Consider the following 18763-nt stretch of genomic DNA (forward strand, 5'->3'; position numbering starts at 1 on the left):
TTAAAAAAGTGCAAAGGCAAATCACAGAGTGGGAAAAAATATCTGCAACACACATATCAGACAAAGGACTTGTAACCAGAATTTATAAAGAAGTCCTATAAATCATTAAGAAAAATACATAAAACCCAATAGAAAAATGGGCAAAAGAATTGAACAGGCATTTCACACTTAACGGTCAATCAACTTATAAAAAGATGCTCAATTTTAAGTGTTAAAGGAAATTTAAATTAAAACACACGTGAAAACAAAGTGAATATACTTAACATTACTGAACTGTACACTTAAAACAGGTTAAGATGGTAAATTTTGTCATATATATATTTTTACCACATTAAAAAAAAAAAACAAACCCCACAATGTAATACTGCTACTCACCACCAGAAGGCTACAATGAAAAAGCCAGACAACAAGTGCTGGTTAGTGAGGAAAAGGAACAATGGAACTCTCATTCACTGCTGGCAAGAAAAATCGGTACCACTAGTTTGGAAATTCCAATTCCCCTCCTAGCTATATACCCAATAGAATACATGTATTCATTGTACACAGACACCAAGAGATATTTACAAAATTTTTTTTGTAGTTATCAAAATCTGAAAGCAATTCAAATGGTCACCTAAGTAAAATGGATAAATAAGTTTGGTGTATTTATATAATGAAATACTACACATAAATGAGAATCAACAAATTACAACTCAAATGACTGACTGACAAGTCATACGTAACAATACGACTCTCAAAATCATTCTGTTGAGTGAAATAAGTCAGACAGTAAAGAATATGTACTGTAGGATTCCATTTGTACGAGGTTCAAAAACAGGCAAAACTTATGTATGATGCTAGAAGAGAGGATGATGGTCACCCTTGGGAAGGGAGTGACAAGGAGGACAGGAATGGGCTTGTGATAATGTCCTTTTTCTTTCTTTCTTTCTTTTTCTAAAAAATCTTGGTGGTGGTTATACAAGTGTGCTCATTTTGTGAAAATTCACTGAGCCAAATTCAGGGTATCCTGAATACTGTATGAGGAGGAGATGATTATATTCATAGAAAGAGAGATAAGGGTGAATAAAGTCCTGTTTGGTTACAGACAGACAGTCTTAATCCCTATTTTCTGAAATAAAGGAAACAGGGAGTCCCAATAAAAAAGATTTAAATTTTTGCCATGTAACAGCCTTAGCTTCTATCTTCACTTGAGACCCTATGGCCACATACAGACAATTGTTCTCACATGCCACTTCTCTGAACAAGGTTAGAGCTCCCTCTAGCACTTTTAACTAAGGAAACACCACAGGCCCTTACAGAGCTGACACAGTTTGGTGCTGCCCACGGTTAAATGCAATATGGCGATTTTTATTTTTAATTTGCTTTAATTGTTGCTATGATATGAATAATTAATAGGCTGCCTAAGCCAGTTTTGTAAAGTCCACAATATAGAAAGCCAGGAGAGAAATATCTACTTAGAAAGGCTTAAAAATGGTTACAACTGCTATAATATTAGAGAATTCAGAATATTTATTCATGATTTGTGGCAACATTATGTCTCACCAACAAAGAAACATGCTACCAAGCACTTCCTACTAAAAATTTCTTCTGGTCTTCATCTATTTTTCTCTTCATGGCTGTATAACCATTGTACCTACAAGCACTGTTTAAGAACAAAGTAGGTCAGTGTTAGGAGAACCTTGCCCTTTGATGGAGGAGAAGAGAAAAGTTTGGCTGTAAACACTTAACCTAGTTCCATTCATTCTAAAACAAGTATTTATTAGCATTAAATAACCCCCTGGACAATACAGACTTACTCAAAGTGAAGCCTGTATTCTTTTCCCATATTTTAAACTCCCTTCTTCACTGACACCTTAACCATTGGAAATCATGTCATCAGTGCTTCCACTCAGCAATGTTTACTTTATGTTTGGATACCACCAGAAAGTATAATTTAGATACGATGTTGTAATCCTATGCACTCCAGACAGAATTTGAGCAGGCTCTAAAAGTTCAATGATTATAATACACATAACCAATTGGGAATTGAGCCAGCAATAAAAAGGGCTTCATTTTTCATTGTTGGATTTCAAATCTTCCCCACTCTGAAAGAAACATTGCTTTTCAACACTCCTGTTAAAATTAATACAAATATAAAACTAGGTAATTAATAAGTTTCTTGAATCAAGGAGGGAGAATGAGAGAACGAAAAAGAAGAGAATGTAAAGAGTTACCTTAAAAGTAAATTCATTTTACCAAAGACTATCATGTGTCATTCATTATTTTGCATTCTAAAATTAAGAAAAAATTTTTTTGAGTTATAATAGGAAACAAACATTTCCCATCTACCTTTTCCTAGTACATGGATCCCTCAAAAAGTGTGTCCATACTTAGAGGAAACTTTAGCAATTTCCAAGGGAAATTTTTACCATTTCTTTTTTTTAGTATTCTAAATAGACATTAATACAAGTCAGTATGACTTCCTCTCTTGTGCTCTGGTTACACTCAAGCACCTCTCTGCCAAAGACAGTACACTATGGACATCAGTCCTGGATCTTTCCTGCACATACCACAAAGCCAAGATGCCAAATCACTACGTAGTTTGGTTTTGCATCATCTTCGCTGGTCACATTAACATGGCCACTTCATTCCAACAGCAGCTCAAACTAGGGGTGAAATATTATCTGAAAACAGTTATTCATTAAACCTACTGAGAGCTTCAATCATGAGTTGTGTTTTTCCTAAGACAGGATTCACTATTGCTTCTCTTTCAATTCACCTAGTATCTGTTGGGAGTCGTCTATCATGAACTAGAACAAGAATGACAGATCTAAATTAACACAACAGAAAAGCTATTTAATGTTGCCTCTTGGTTTCTCCACTTCACTCTCTTTTGTGGCATCCAAAGGCTTCAGAACCCTGGCATTAATTAAGCAACTGTTTTATTACACACAAAGCCTGAAAAGAAAATCCTAACAGACAGCAAGAGGAGATTACAAGGTTCAGTTAACGGTTTTACTTTTTTGTGGTTGCTAATTGAGGTATTTTTAATTTTCATCATCTCATATGGAATGCTGAAAAGGAAAATACTATAAGCGCAAGAGAAGAACACAAACCTAAAATGTATTACTGCATCATGATTTTTTATAACCAACCTGCATACTCAGTGTTTTCCAAATCCTGGCCAGTTTTTAACAAATTATTAACATTTAATAGAGAGCTTTTTAGATAATCTACCCCATTTGCTACATCTACCCTAACCACTATGTACTAAAATTCATAAAACACAGTGGTTGAAAGCACACGGCCATGGCTGGGTTCAAGTGCCAGTTCTGCAACATATCTTGGGCAAGTTGCTTGATCTCTCTGAGTTCTAGTTTATTTGTAAGTGAAATGGAGTTGTACGCTTAATGAGACTGTTGTGAGGATTTAAGTCAGAGTGTATATAAAACCCTTAGCCAAGTGTCTGGCACATTGTAAACATTCAATAAATAATGGTACAAAAATTTAGTGACACAATCTCTGAATTTTAATACTTAAAAAAATTTTGTTTAGAAGTCAATAACACAACAAATATAATTTGAGAATCTACTTTCTGTAAGTGAAAATTAGTCCTGTTCAAACTCTACAATGAAGGCAATTTACTTTTGCATACAATTTGCCTTTTATAAGTAACTTTTATCACACATTTTCAATTGGGGGGAAGCAGGGAGTAAATAACAGTCTGAATCTAAAACATCTGAAGTTTCAAGAACACTAAATAATAGTATCAACCTAAACAGCTGACTAAAAAAATTAGTTATATAAAGCTCTCACTTAGAATTTACACTTATTGCACGTTCTCATGTTATAATGTTGAGAGGGTGGCTCCTATAATGACCCAGGCTAGATGTACTCAAATTTACATTACTTAGTATCCAAACTTTTGAAAAGCATCCCATATCCACAAAACTGTATCACTGCAAGTGGAACCTACTGTAATCTTGATACATGTGGTATCTATATGTACTCCGTACTGTTCATAACAAAATATAAAAGATAGCTGTATTTCTTAGACTTAATTTCAGAACCCACCTCTTCTCTTTAAGTATTACCCAGAGAAAAAGTTAAAGAAAACTCCTTCAACCTATCAATTTTAGAGTCTAAGATGACACTATATTAATCCTACAAAAATAAATAAATAAAAATAAAGCAAAGTTCAAGGAAACTGATATATTTTTTTTAAAGTTCCCTAATTAAACTGTCAGGTTTGTAAAGTACTCCAATCACAATAAGAGAAAATACACAAACTGAAAATGAACCTCACACAAAGATTAAATACAGCCACTCTTTAGGTTGCCCATTAATCCACAAGTGGCATATTCATCTTATTTACAGTATTATACCCCCTGCCATGATATTCCATTACAGAGTCACGCTACACACTCCATAGTTAACACTGTAGGAACCATCTCGTTTTAAACAGTTTTCTCTCTGTATTTCTCTTTTGGCTTGCTCTCAGGTTTTTTTTCTTTTTTTTAAATCTTTAGAATTAAACTTCTTATGCTATTAGATATCCCAAGAAAATGTGAATAAAGTTAAAGTGATGATGTCTGAGGTTCAAAACATAATTAAATATGTTCATTCTTCGAGAAATAGTTCGACATTCCTGTTTGTCATGGTCTTAGTGCTCCATGTGAGCAAGCACTTGCATATTTTTACAAGTCTGAGCGTGAAATTTACATGAACCTTAACTATGAAAAACTTCTATTCTTTCCACTAGAGAATATTCAGGGAGATTTTATACATATATATATATATATACACACACACACAATAGTATTCATGTTTGTTTGCTTTTTGTTTTCATTTGCTTCTGATAAATCTGTTTCTTCTTAATTGCTCACTCCTATCCAAAGCCGCCTCTCTCCTGTCTGAAGCAGACAGAGGATGTCAAGGTCCAACTGTTAATTCTGATATCCTCACCACGTCTTCACAATCACCAAACTATCTAGAAGCATGCATACAAATGTAAAAATATTTACTGAAGTGTAATCTGACAGAGACTGGTTTTGAAGCCTTAAGGGACATTTTTTTTTTTAATTGACAAAATTAATTACCAAGCTTAACCAGGAAAAATAAATTTTTGGAATAAAAGGACTGCCAATGTATGTTTACACCATAAATCCTGACATACAGTAGGATGAGATCTGTATTCCTAAACAACTTCTAAAACAATTACTAAGGTATGAGTCACCACTTAAACCAGCTGTATTGGACTCATACTGTCCCACTTATTTTATAGAACAATGGAACATGGAGCCATGAGGTCATCTTAGATCCTTTAAAGACTTATGTTTATGAGGTAGGTGATTATTAGTGAATAAGCATTTAAAGCTACATAGTGGAATTATTGACTAGGTAGACCCAGAATAGAGATACTTACATTTTCTAAACATACACATTTGGCTCAGTTCAGTCAGAACAAGATATTTTACAAGCAGTAAAGGGCGGGGAGAGGAGATGAAGAAATAACATTTGTTAGATGTCAAAAACGCTATAGAAATCAAACGGAGAAAAGCTATAGTGTGAGGTCAAGTATAGTGGTAGGACACACACAAAAGGCCTCCAAATACTACTTGAAAGATAACCTGGTGTAGTAGAGGAAGGATTCTGAAGTCTGAGAGAGCTGATTTTAAAACTAGACTCTACAACTTAAGAGATGTGAAAACTTGGGAAAAAGTTTAACTTCTCTAAGTTTCCAGTTCCTTATCTGTAAAATAGGGGTAATATCATCCATCTCATCACATTCACATGAGGATTGAAATAGATAACATAGCTAGCACTATAGTGCCTAAACACAGGGGCTTAATGAATATTGATGTATTCTCTCTCGTCCTCAAACTTTTGAGTAGTACAAAACTAGACCAAAAAAAAAAAAAAAAAGATGAAAGGTCTTCCCTCCTGAAGATATACAAGAAAGAAATTGCACATTCTTCAATTTCTTATATAGGAACATATCCCAAAACTAAAAATTGGGGGGGGGGGGGGTGGAACTTAGAAAAGATTATAATAGGCTCAGAGATTCAACTGGTTCTATAAATAATAACTTTAAATAAGGGTGTATTGGGTGAGCTCCAAAGCACTAGGCTAATGAAAATTTCTCAGAGTGAACCCTATTGATGAGATTTGGGATTAGTAGAATTTAAGGTGACTTGCAACTCTAGCTCTGTTAGGAAATTAAAAGGGAATTTCTTGGTCATTCAGTCTACTGTAACACTGATCTTAAGAAGCAAATCTTACTGGAAAAGAACTCTAACAACAAGAACAAATATTGGCAAGAGCACTAAGTCAGACGGAATTCCAGAACTGTAGGAAAAAGAGAAAAATACAATTTTATTTTTGTAGAAACTTGGTATAGAGTACAGCATTCATTTAGATTCATAGCTCATTTGTCTTACAAGCTGAAGTCACGACACAAGAATAAAATTTTACATGTATGGATCCTGAGCTCATGGGTACTGAAAGGTTCAAAAGGAGAGCTCGGGTTTCACAAGCTTTGTAAGTGATCTATTTACACCACATGACTAAGAACATATTTATTCATGGAAAGCTTATGAGCCCTGTCTTCTGAAACTATCAAACTAGAGGAGAGGAGAATGAAAAGCCATAAAAATCCATAAAAGCTATAAGAATAAAAATCCCTCTTCCAGATTAAGGAAAGCAGAAAAGTATCATGCAAAATTCTAACAAGTGTGCTTTAAAATATTAATATGCACAGTAGCACCATTCTCTTTAAGCATGTAGGGGGCAAGTCCTAGAGACTATTTAGTATTAAGTCATTGATCCCAAAATACTAATACGTCTAAGTCTAAATGAATATTATCAGGAAAAGCTCACCATCAGTAAAAAAATAAATAAATCAAGTTTCTGACAGAATTTCAAGAGCTATACTAAATATTTTTGGGGGGGAAGGGAGTAGGTAGATGGGTACTAGGAGGAAAGAAAGTGTATTTGTTTCATGAGTTTTGCATAGAAGTATAATGTTAGGAACTTACATGCCGTAAATATAGCATCTTAGGGCTGCAAAGCTAGAATCTCCATTTAGTTATACATATTATGAAAAAAGTCCTATTAACCATGATGGGAAAAGATCACCTTACACTTAACCTGATATTTCCTACTAAACTTTAGGCTCTTTCCTGATAATTCTGTACTCAGATGGGTACCTGATAACTGGCTTTAATGTGTTAATACTTTAAATAAATGCCTAAGTCAATTAACTGTTAATATCAAGCAAACAAATTTATTTTATATATCTTTGGAAGATATCTGGATTCACTTACATAGCCTACATTATATTACTTGCTTTTACAGTAAGCCACCAAGCCTAAGGTATAAAGATTAAAATATTGCAAATCCTGATGGCCTCATATACTTTCCCAAAGTTAAAGCCTGCCAAAGAAAGACCAGAAAACAGGCACTGATTTGGTAGAGAAAATTGACTCATTAACATCTTCCATAGCCTTATACCATATTTTCCAATATTAGGACATTATAAGGATGATTAACAAAGCTAAAATTTTAGTATAACTGGGCTTTAAATTGATGAATCAGCCTTTAGTCTCAGTTACTGCACAGACTTTTTTTTAACCCTATTGCTCCTATAAACATGGCATAGGGAAAACAAAACCAAAAACAAAACAGTGAATTTCCTAGTAAACAGAATCAGGAAAGGAACACAATTTAAACATGCCATAGCTTACTGCTTAGATTTTGCTCCTCTTGGAAACAAAGTAACAGAAGTGCTCCAAACCAGAAAACTCTCACGCTACCTGCAAGGAAAACTCTAAATTGGAGAAATGAGGTGGTGGAAGGTTGATAAGGCAGACCTTTTTAAGATTTAATTTCTATAGTTACCTGATTTTTTTTTTTTTTTTTTTGCCAATCTGATTTTTTTCTTCTTCTTATTCTCCCCAAAGCCCCCCATTACACAGATGTATATTCTAGTCGTAGGTCCTTCTGGCTCTGCTATGTGCATCGCCGCCTCAGCGTGGCTTGATGAACGGCGCTATGTCAGCGCCCAGGATCCAAACTATTGAAACCTTGGGCCGCCAAAGCAGAGCATGCGAACTGAACCACTCGGCCATGGGGCCGGCCCCAAGTTACCTGATTTTTAAAAAATCAAAAGTTAAATTCAGAGTGCAATGCCAAAGAAAGTGTGCTGGTAATCAAAATCCTAAATGATCCCTGATAGAATTATATAGTCTATAGAACATTAATGCATCAACCATATTTGAGACATTACTTTGGAAAGTAGGCAGTATTTCTCAAAGTCTGTAAATCATCTCTAGAGTGGAAACACAATGTCTGTATACTGCAAGAAAAGTATGATGTAAAACCCACAGATCTTTTTTCTTTCTCTTTTCAGGAATGGTGCCTGGCATTGTGCAGCTGTGGTGCTGCCTTCATCACTCCCTCTGTTTCCAGTCTTGCTAATTAAAAGGTTGATCACAGAACAATGCTCTTCTCATTAATTTCAGTGTTCCGATTGGGCAGGATCCCTGCTTACCCCACCTGATCTTTTCACACTGCTGAAGTTAATGTGACAGGAGCCCGAAGATGGATTACCTGCTGCCATATTGCCCATCGCCTCCAATCAGGAGCTATCTGTGTAAACTGATTGTTCTAATTTGCTCTCATTATTTTTACAATATCAGGAGAAAATAATGCACACAGCTCACTGTCAAAGCCATGAAAATCAGCCATTAGTTAAACCCAGACACTGAGTGGCTTTATTAGAAGTACCGCAGTTTATTGATGTAGCTCCAGTCAAACAAGGCAGCATTTGCTTCAGTAGAAGGAAACATTTATACTGAAAGTAAATATTTATTGTAATAATACCCACAGCAACATAATATTTTGAAGAATCCTGTACTTATTTCAGAAGCCTGGTTTTGACACAAATTAACAATAATGAAGAGCTGGGTTGGCATAAGAAAGTAGATAACATTTAATACACACTCAGAAGCATTAAAATCTATCTATTAACTCAAATCTATGAGCATTCTTCACCTCCTATACCTCACATAATAAGAAACTCTATTCTATGACTATAAATGCTAATCAATCAATAAATAATGGAGATTCTATTTTGCTCCACACAACAAATATTTTTCCAAAACAGAAATTTTATGACTCAGGAATGAAAATTATTTCTATAATGATCATACAGGTATAGTTTTAAATAAGAAAAACTATATTCTTGTACAATGTAAGTGTTCAACAAGACAGATTACTGATCCTAGTATCACAGCTATTCACAATATATTTCAGAATTGGAAAATAAGCAGCGTAGTAAAGCCAGCTAAGCAAACAACAAGCTGGGTTTTAAACCCTTCAGTAAAAGATGGTTTCTTAAAGCAGAAGGCAGAACTCTGCAGAAAGGTTTGCTATTCAATGAGATAATATCTTTAAAAGATTTGTCCTGGGCACAAAGAAAATATATTTCTCTGTTGTCAAGAAAACGCTAAACTCTAAAAGAAAATAAATTTAAACTTGGCATTTCTAGGCTTGTCTGGCTATGAACATTTTGTGAAAATGTTAGCTAAATGCTGCCTGAACAGCATTTTGGGGGCCTGGAGAAGGAGGGTATAAATAATAGAAACTGATCCTTTTAAATAAAGGAATTTAATCCACACACTCTACCCCCTTCTCCTCCTTTAGTATTAGAAGAAAACATGGCTTCCTCCTGTTTTCTTTCTACACTAAGATTCCTAGGTAATGTGAAGGCAAGAGTATGCCCTTCTTGCTTCTCCCCTTTTAATGGCCACTTTTCTTTTTCTAAGAAACGTGTGCCATGCTTTTCTCCTTAAAATTCCTGCACTAAAAGACTGCACCATACTGCACTCCGCAAAACGTGCTGATGGCGCCAATTACAAGCCCCCAGCCGAACGCTCCAGCCCCCACCATTCGGGCAGATTTATGCGGACTCTTGCCGACGTTATTACAAGTCAGAGTTTATTGGGAAATTGTTACATTATGCGGAGTGTCTAACAAATTGCTTATGCTGCTATAATTGGATTACAACAGCCGCTTGCTCCCACCGGTAAGATTAGGCAAGTAGGACTCCTGCCGATCTCTGAGCGTTAGCAGTAATTTTATTTGCCTTGCCTCTCTCTTTCCTAACAACATGCCTCTCTCCCTGCCAGCTGTCTGCTGAAAAGGCACAGGCTTGTTCCTTGGCCCTAACAATGCAATTACAGCCCTGCAGATCGCACTGTTTGTGCATTAAGTACAGAGCCAAAACGAGGCGAATTGATCGTTTGACTTTTGGAGAAGCCATGTGATCTCTTCGTGCGGGTGATCCGACATGCATCAGCAGGCAATACTGCAGTCAACTCTTGATGAAGAACTTTCTTCCTTCACCCCTCTCTCCCAACCTTTCCTTTTTCATTGAGGAAACAGTGACTGGGCTCATCTCATGCTAATCTAGATCAATCCACAAAGACAAACTCAACCTTATTAGCTCCCTGGCTAGATAGAAATGTGAATAGGTTCTAGCATCCTGAAGCGCCTCAGTCAGATATACCAGTGGTTCCCAACAGTTGAACCGCTGCTGCTATCTAAAAAAAGGTTCATAAAGAGCACTGAAGAGATAAAGTTCAAAGAAACAATGTAGTTCAAAAGAACTACAGAAACTTTTAGGTTTTGGGAAACAAAACTGCCTTGGAAAGGCTTTGTTATATATTCAAGGGGCCATCAAGAAATCAGCACTGAAACCCATGTCCTGCCTTTCTCCACAGATCTGCTCTGCTGGAAGATGCTGGCAGCTAACACGCAGAATCAATGCAGCTGACTTCAGGCTCAAAAACAGTCAGTCTAATCCCTACTCAGGGCAACGTTTTAAACAGACTTTGTTGACAGCTTTCAGTTTCTAGTTTCTTTTTCTTGTATGTTTAACAATGAGTGCAGGTAGCGAGGAGACTGTGCAAGCAGTTACTTCGATTGTAGGATATAATTCATGTAGATTCTCACTGGGGTCAGGACTTTTTTTTTTAATTTACTCTCTTGAAATGATTGAAAATGACTTTGAATTTTACCAATTTTAATACACAAGGATTCCTGCTTACACTTTCCTCTCCAGTGGCATATGCTACTTAGGGTTCCTGAAGCTGATTACACAACAAATGTGCAGTCAATCTGCTGATCCATTTTGGTGCCCTATGTCCGTATTCTTAAATATTACGCACATCTAGAAGGTTATGTATTCTTGCATTCCTGACAAACACACAAACTCTTGTCTATAACAAGGGTCCCTCATTCTATTATTACTTCAAAGTGAGCTTGGAAAAGTCACTTTACTAGTACATCTCAGACCCTCTCCGTAACCCCTACTAACACTCATTAAATTCATATGAACATTTAAAGATGGAAGAAAAAATATTGCTGAATTTTATTCCTGTCCTTTTGAAACAGCAATAAGTCTAAAGTGTTACATGTTACATTCCAGAGTTTTTCCAACCACATTGGCCTCAATGATATGGTTAAATCTTAATATATTCTCCACAAAGCTAATGTTTATATTTGACAGAAGGGCCTGTGTGAAGAATGGACCATCTGACATGCTACTTGTAGAACAGTATATTAAAGAAGCCTGTTAACATGTAGTTTAAAACTCAAAAGAAACTCTGAACAGCTGAAATGCCTTATAAATAGCACAGACCCAGAGGAAGTGCAAACGTCTGCATTGTGAATTGTAGATCTTAATTACCGACAATGGCTGGTACAGCAAGTAGCACAGAAAAAAAGTGAAACAGTTGCACTGTTCATGGTTGGTAATAATTCTTCAGGAAAATATTTACTATCAATCAGTTATGAGAAAAGGGACTCTGTGCTCGTAAAACAGCACGTTGCTTCTCATACCAGGACCATTTTGCTTCAGCATAATCTGAATTTAAACAGCTTGTTTCCTGCGGATATAATTTTGGAAATAAATAAAACAAGTCTTCTATCAAAATCTGGAGTGAGTGGAAAGGAACATCACATTTTTCTGTCTCAGTCAGTTGCAAACAGATTAGTCTCAAATAAAAAACAGTAACAACAAACAACAACAACTACATACAGAACATCTACAAAGGGCCACAGAAGGGGTTTATTTCCTAAAAAATAAAGAAGCAGAACTTCTCCTACCTGGACAGGAATCTAGGTAGATGTGTTCAAACAACTCAATTTTAACTATATGTGTCTTGTGTGTGTGTGTAAGGGTAAATTAGGAGAAAGCCTGAAACCAAAATTTTCCGTAATATTTAAATAAAGTCAATAAAAAGGTAACACAGAAAATTAATGCTTTTCATTTTTCCAGTTAGTTTTCTTTACCAATTAAAAAACATCATGAAGGTTGACAATTAGGTACAATGTAATTATTGATTTTAAAGACTAAGCTGGCAGTCAATAATGACTGTCCATTTAAAGCTACAATACAGAGCTCATCATGTTCCAAACACAAATCTCATGAACTACAGGGCTATAATTAGCAAGAAGAAAGGCTTTGGAAGAAAATAAAAGACAATTTCAATGCCTCCAAATATTACTTGGATTAACATATCAATAAAATGACCTCTCCTTCATTTTTATTTTTAAATCTTTTCTTAGGTCTCATTATTCAAGTTAGAGATTCAAAAGATTATTATTAGTCTATGGTGGCTGTAGTCTGTCTTACAACTTTGTTTTCTTGTATTCTAAAGAGAACTAAGGGTCCCTTTTCATAGACCTATTGTAAAACATTTATTGTAAGATATTGCTGGCAAAGATACTATATGGGTCTGAACATAATAACATTGCTGTTTTTAAGGGAAATAAGTGGTATTAATGTGTTCTCTAAAACTCATATAAGCAGCATTCAGTAATACAGTTCTGGCCTTTAACTACTATCTCCACCCAAACCAAAGTCACTCTTATCAGAATTAGTTGCTTTGAACTAGAGACAAAAATGGTTGCTATATCTATGTTATAGTTGCTCTCACATGGAGACGGTTGGACATTCAAAGCCACTTTGGAGCACAATCTGAATCAACAACAGATACTTGTACTAAGTTAAAAACCACTGCAGCCATTATCAAGTGTAGTATATGAAACTATTCAGTTAAGGGCTAAAGGTGAAGAGGAGCAGGAAATACAGACAAGCTTGCAGACTTACAAAAATAATGGCAAGTCATTACCTTACAAAGGTCAAGCAATAAATGAGGCCAATAGAAACAGTACAGAATCATGAGATACATATAACATATGTAAATAAAAAAGAGAAAACTCTTTCCCTATTCCCATGTTATTGGCATCTCACTGGAGGCTGTTACAAGAACAAAACTTTTTCAGCTGTATGTTTTTTATTTGCCATTGACCAACTGATTACTTGGCTCAAATCTGAAGCAATGAACCAGAAGACACAACGTGGACCAATAAAAGGAACCAGAAATTTGGGTGGACTCCAATAGGAAATAATAGAAATCATTATTAAATTATTTAAGGAGACGATGAAAGGATACAGGTGTCAGAATAATGTTAAAATAAGCAAGAATGGAATGAGAAGGTCACCATCTGGGAGGAAATAAAACAGACTGATGAGCAGAAAAGAGAAAACTTACTTCTTCACTCAAGAGCATAGAAGAAATTATGCCATTGTGCCAGATGCCAGAAGATTTCTAACCATGCACCACTGAAGTAGAGGGTAGGAGAGTAAAACAAAACCCACATCATACAGATACACACCAACATAACTACGTAGCTTACAGATCCTGGCTTCCAAAGTATGGAGAAAACAAAAGGAACAGATGCTCACTTGGCCAGCTTGCAATGAAACTCATTAAAATCGTCACCCTGTCCTTGGATCGGTGCTCATGCTAAGATTTTACCTTGTTTAGCCAGAAGTCATCAACTTGTGAAACTGAGAGCAGCATGGCCAAAAAGGAGAAAGATTATTTTTAAAGGCCTAAATAATTGCTTCTCTATCTCAATGTAGAAAAAGGGATATAAAATAGTGTTAATCAGCACTTGCTAGTTGTAACTAAATGACTGAAAAAATAAATATATGTAAAATTTATAATATTCATAGCTTGCAGCAAATTTTTAAGACATTCTAATTAAAGAAACAGAATAGATTAACTCTATCTTTTTAAACTATAATTTTAAATAAATTCTGACATTTTCTTATATGGATCATTTCTAATGATTATATTTTGTATGATATGTTTTGAGTTGATAAAGTAGGTCGAGAGACTATTGCATGTTTTAAGAAATAAAATTAAAAAAATAAAAAATATTGCTGTCTGATTTTTGTAGCAAAGGATGGAGACTACATGATACCAGGCCTGGCAGTAAGTAACTGAGAGACTGAGTGTACAATAGATTAAACAAAAGTAGTTAAAGTTGGGAATGTTCTAACAGTGACAAGTCTCTGAATAGCTATAGAGGCAGTAATTCTGCAAAGTAAAAATCTAGAAACAGAGTTCATATTGGAATTTTACCTCTTCCTGGAAAAATCAACATAGCTGATATCTAAATTTAGGTCAAAGTTCCTGAATAATTAGAGATACTTAGAAAATCTGAGTCATAGTTGATAACGATTATTAGATCCTAAGATCTCTAATATGTAAGGTTATTTTTGTATGTAGGCTATAGATATGGCACACATTTATACATGAGAAAGAGTTGGTTATATGCATGATTAAATATACTTGTCCACTCAGTTCAAGATCATAAAAAGCAATACTTCTATCATTAGCCACTCAATAAATAATAATAGTGATATAATGATTGGATTTTCTATAGCATATTTCATAATCCTTTCAATGGTGTGCTCTATACTTGATTACACTTAAAAACCGTAAATGAACTTACAAAAATAAGTGTACATTTTTGTACAGAAATCTTTTTTATTTGTGATAATCCATAACTAGTGTCAAGCAAAAAATATGAATTAGCCTAAAGTGTGACCAGAAAAAAATAATAAAAAAAAATCTGCTGCACTTGAAGAGAGAGAGACTCCAACTTGCAATCTGCTTTATATAAAATGATGCCTGCTGTATTCTTTTTTAAATATATAATCCTGTAATAGTCTTTAATAGCAATACTGAGTTGAAGATGTCTACAGACAAAGGATTCTTATGATACATTGATGAATAATATTACTTACTTTGGCCACACAATTTTCAGTCTTCATAGCAGTGCTTGCTAGACATACTGTTTCTTGGTTTAAGCAGAGTCTGGCACAGCTGTTGTAAGTCTGTAAAGAGAATTTGTTGAAAACAGGTTTAAATATTAAAATACGGTCATATACAATTTTCAAATTCTGCCTTATTTTCAAAATCAACACACAAATAGACCTTATGTGTAAATTCTAGATTTATGGGAGCTGAGGGACAAGGTAGACAGGGGAAGCAAAGAAAGTGAGAGCCCACAAAAGCCACCGACGTGCCCATGAACAAGTATGTGAGCAGCAGTAGCTTCACTCTATGTATGGAAGGAGGGAGGGTTAGTTATTCAAAAATGTTGGCATTTCTCCAAAGAAGATACACAAATGGCCAATGAGCACAGGAAAAAATGTTCAACATCACTAATCACTGGGGAAATGGAAATCAAAACTACAATGAGATATCACCTTATACCCATTAGGATGATTACTATAAAAAAACTCAGAAAATAACAAGTCTTGGTGAGGATGTGGAGAAATTGGAACCCTCGTGCACTGTTAGTGGGAATGTAAAATGGTACAGCTGCTATGGAAAACAGTATGGTGGTGGCTCCTTAAAAAATTAAAAATAGAATTACCATATGATCCAACAATTCCAGTTCTGGGTATAGACCTAAAAGAACTGAAAGCAGAGTCTCGAAGAGATATTTGTACATCCTTGTTCATAGCAGCATTATTCACAATGGCTAGGACATGGAAGTAACTCAAGTGTCCACTGATGGATGAATGGATAAACAAAATGTGGTGTGTGTGTATATGTATATGTGTATACACATATACATATACACACAATGGAATAGTATACAGCCTTAAAAAGGAAGGAAATTCTGACATATACCACAACATGGATGAACCTTGAGGACATTATGCTAAGTGAAATAAGCCAGTCACAGAAAGGTAAATACTGTATGAGTCCACTGACATGAGTTACTTAGAGTAGTAAAAATCAGAGACAGAAAGTAGAATGGTGGTTGCCAGGGGCTGGGAAAAGGGGGAATGAGGAGTTATTATTTAATGGGTATACAGTTTCAGTTTTATAAGATGAAAAGAGTTATGGGAATGGATGGTGGTAATGGTTACGCAAAAATGTGAATACTATTGAACTGTACACTTAAAAATGGTTAAGATGGTTAATGTTATGTTACATGTATTTTACCACAATTAAAAAATACTGGTTATGTTTTATGGTAAGCAAACACTACTAATAACTGGCCAATATATTAATAAAAATATTTCCTTTTAGTCTTAAGAATCATGGTCCTCAAACTTTAGCATGCATCAGGATCATCTGGAAGGCTTGATAAAACAGATCGCTAGGTCTCATCCCCAGAGCTGCTGAGAATTTGCATTTTTAACAAGTCCTCAGTTGATGTTAATGCTGCTGGTCTAGGAACACTCTGTGAGAACTACTAGTATAAATGTGTGTGTTGAAATTAAAGAGAAAAATCTTAAGATACAGGTGACTGCTTATAACCAACAATAGGAAAGAATTCACTTTTTAAAATTCTAGCTCGACATTATAGTTGCAAAAATAGCTATGAATTCCTGTATACATTTCCCCCAGCTTCCCATTATGTTAATGTCTTACATAACCAGGGAACATTTATCGAAACTAAGGGATTAACTTGGTACAATATAAAGAACTTATTTGAGTTTCACTACTTTTCCCACTAATGTTCTTTTTCTGTTCAGGATCTAATCCAAGATCCCACGTTGCATTTAGTTGTCATATTTTCTTAGTCTCCTCTAATCTGTGACAATTCCTTAGTCTTTTCTTGTCTTTCATTACTTTAACACTTCTGAAGAGTACTAATTAGTTAACCTATAGAATGTCCCCCAATTTAGGTTTGTCTCATGTTTTCTCATGATCAGAATGAGGTTATATATTATTAGGAAGGATAGCACAGAGGTGATGTGATGTGCCCTTCTCAATGCACCAAGTCAGGAGGCATGTTGACAAGTATTTCTGGTGATGTTAACCCTGATCACTGGCCTAAGGTCTTGTCTGCCAAGGTTCTCCATTGTAAACTTATTATTTTTCCTTTAGGAATTACCAAATATATTGATGGAAATATTTTGAGACTATGCAAATATTCTGTTCCTGCTTCAACTTTTGCCTGCTAATTTTAGCATCCATTTGCGGATCTTACCTATAGTAATTTTTACCATGGTGTTTCTAATGGTGATTTTTAAATTTCTTTCTTTCCTTCTACATTTATTAACTAGGATTATTCTGTAAGAAAAAAGCTACGATTTCTCCCCCATTTATTCATTCATTCATTCATTTATTTTATCAGCAATGGAAACATAAATGTTTTAAATAATTAATTTTTGGTCAATTATCATTCTTTGGAAAGAGCCTAGGTGGATAAAAATACACTTTAAGAAAATGGAGACAAATAATATTATAAAATTAGGTTTCCTTTTAAACAAGTTAAACTTTTAAAAATTTATCCTGTTTTATTCTTATGTCATTTAACTTGAAATTATTTCAAAACACATATTTTAAAAGAACAAGTTGGATCATTTGACATTAGTGTATAGGGACTATTGGTACACATATATTCAAGGTGCAGGGTTCAGTACTTCTTTTGCAACTACTAATACCACAAACATTTACTATTCATGTACAGACAACACAAAATTTTTTTTAAGGAAACTTACTGTGTTTTTAAAAGACATTTATCAAGTAATTGGTATTTAACAAATAAAGTAAAACTTTAAGCCAAAGAGTTCTGCTTCCAATGATGGCAGAGGTGTTTGTATTGGATTAATCCTCCTGCAGATAACAATTATAAACCATGGAAAAAGTATTTTAAAATAATACTTAAAGGCACTGGAGATTGACCTAAAGTAGGCAGGAACTGGAGGGAGGAGTGGACTGATCTTGAAAGATGAGAACCACACTGGGTAAGATCCATGTTTATGAGCTTTTTCCCTGAGGGTACTTACCAGTCTACTTGGTGCAGGGTGACTAAAATTCAATTAGAAAGCCACAGTCTATTGGCTTGAGATGTCAGAGGATGGAGTTCAGAGCTGCCATAGGGGCCACAAACTGAGAAGAGAAATCGCAGAAAAAAGAAAGAGCCATGGGGGAGGAAGGAAGCATCAAAATATGCCTACAAATTCTCCTCAAATCCATGGCTAACTCCCAAATTACATACATGAATGGGAGACTCCAAAGATTTCAATGGAAAGCAATACTTAGAAGACTGAAAGATCTTAGTAGAGATTCCAGCTGCTGCCCATGAGGGGAGACAGAGTTTAGAATTTGATTCCTACTAAATTAGTGGGGCTTAATAAGCATCTCAAACATTCCACTGAAAACTTGGAAAGACCCTGCATTGAAACTAAAGAGTAAGTCTTAGGATTAAGGGATCTGCCTTAGGATTAGGGGCAAAACCAAAATACACCTGCTCTAACAAATGTAAAATCAGGACTCCACGAAGTCACTGAGATCAGCCAGTAATTTAATCAGAGAAAGATAAAAGAATCCAGAATCTCTACCATGTATCATTTATAACGTTCACTATCAAAAACTGCTAGACACGAGAAGAA

General features: G+C 35.1%; 1 protein-coding gene across 13 annotated transcripts in view; it reads right to left on the reverse strand.

The window, feature by feature from the left end:
* The window catches only part of BTRC (beta-transducin repeat containing E3 ubiquitin protein ligase), a 167035-nt gene that overhangs the window by 47834 nt on the left and 100438 nt on the right, over positions 1–18763 (reverse strand). For all 13 annotated transcript variants that reach the window (XM_070608801.1, XM_070608819.1, XM_008520887.2 and 10 more), the window contains one exon: positions 15149–15238. In XM_070608801.1, the coding sequence (XP_070464902.1) occupies positions 15149–15238 (90 nt within the window). The remainder of the gene's footprint in view (positions 1–15148; positions 15239–18763) is intronic.

The sequence above is a fragment of the Equus przewalskii genome, chromosome 1 (assembly GCF_037783145.1).
Source record: "Equus przewalskii isolate Varuska chromosome 1, EquPr2, whole genome shotgun sequence".
NCBI classification, from domain to species: Eukaryota; Metazoa; Chordata; class Mammalia; order Perissodactyla; family Equidae; genus Equus; species Equus przewalskii.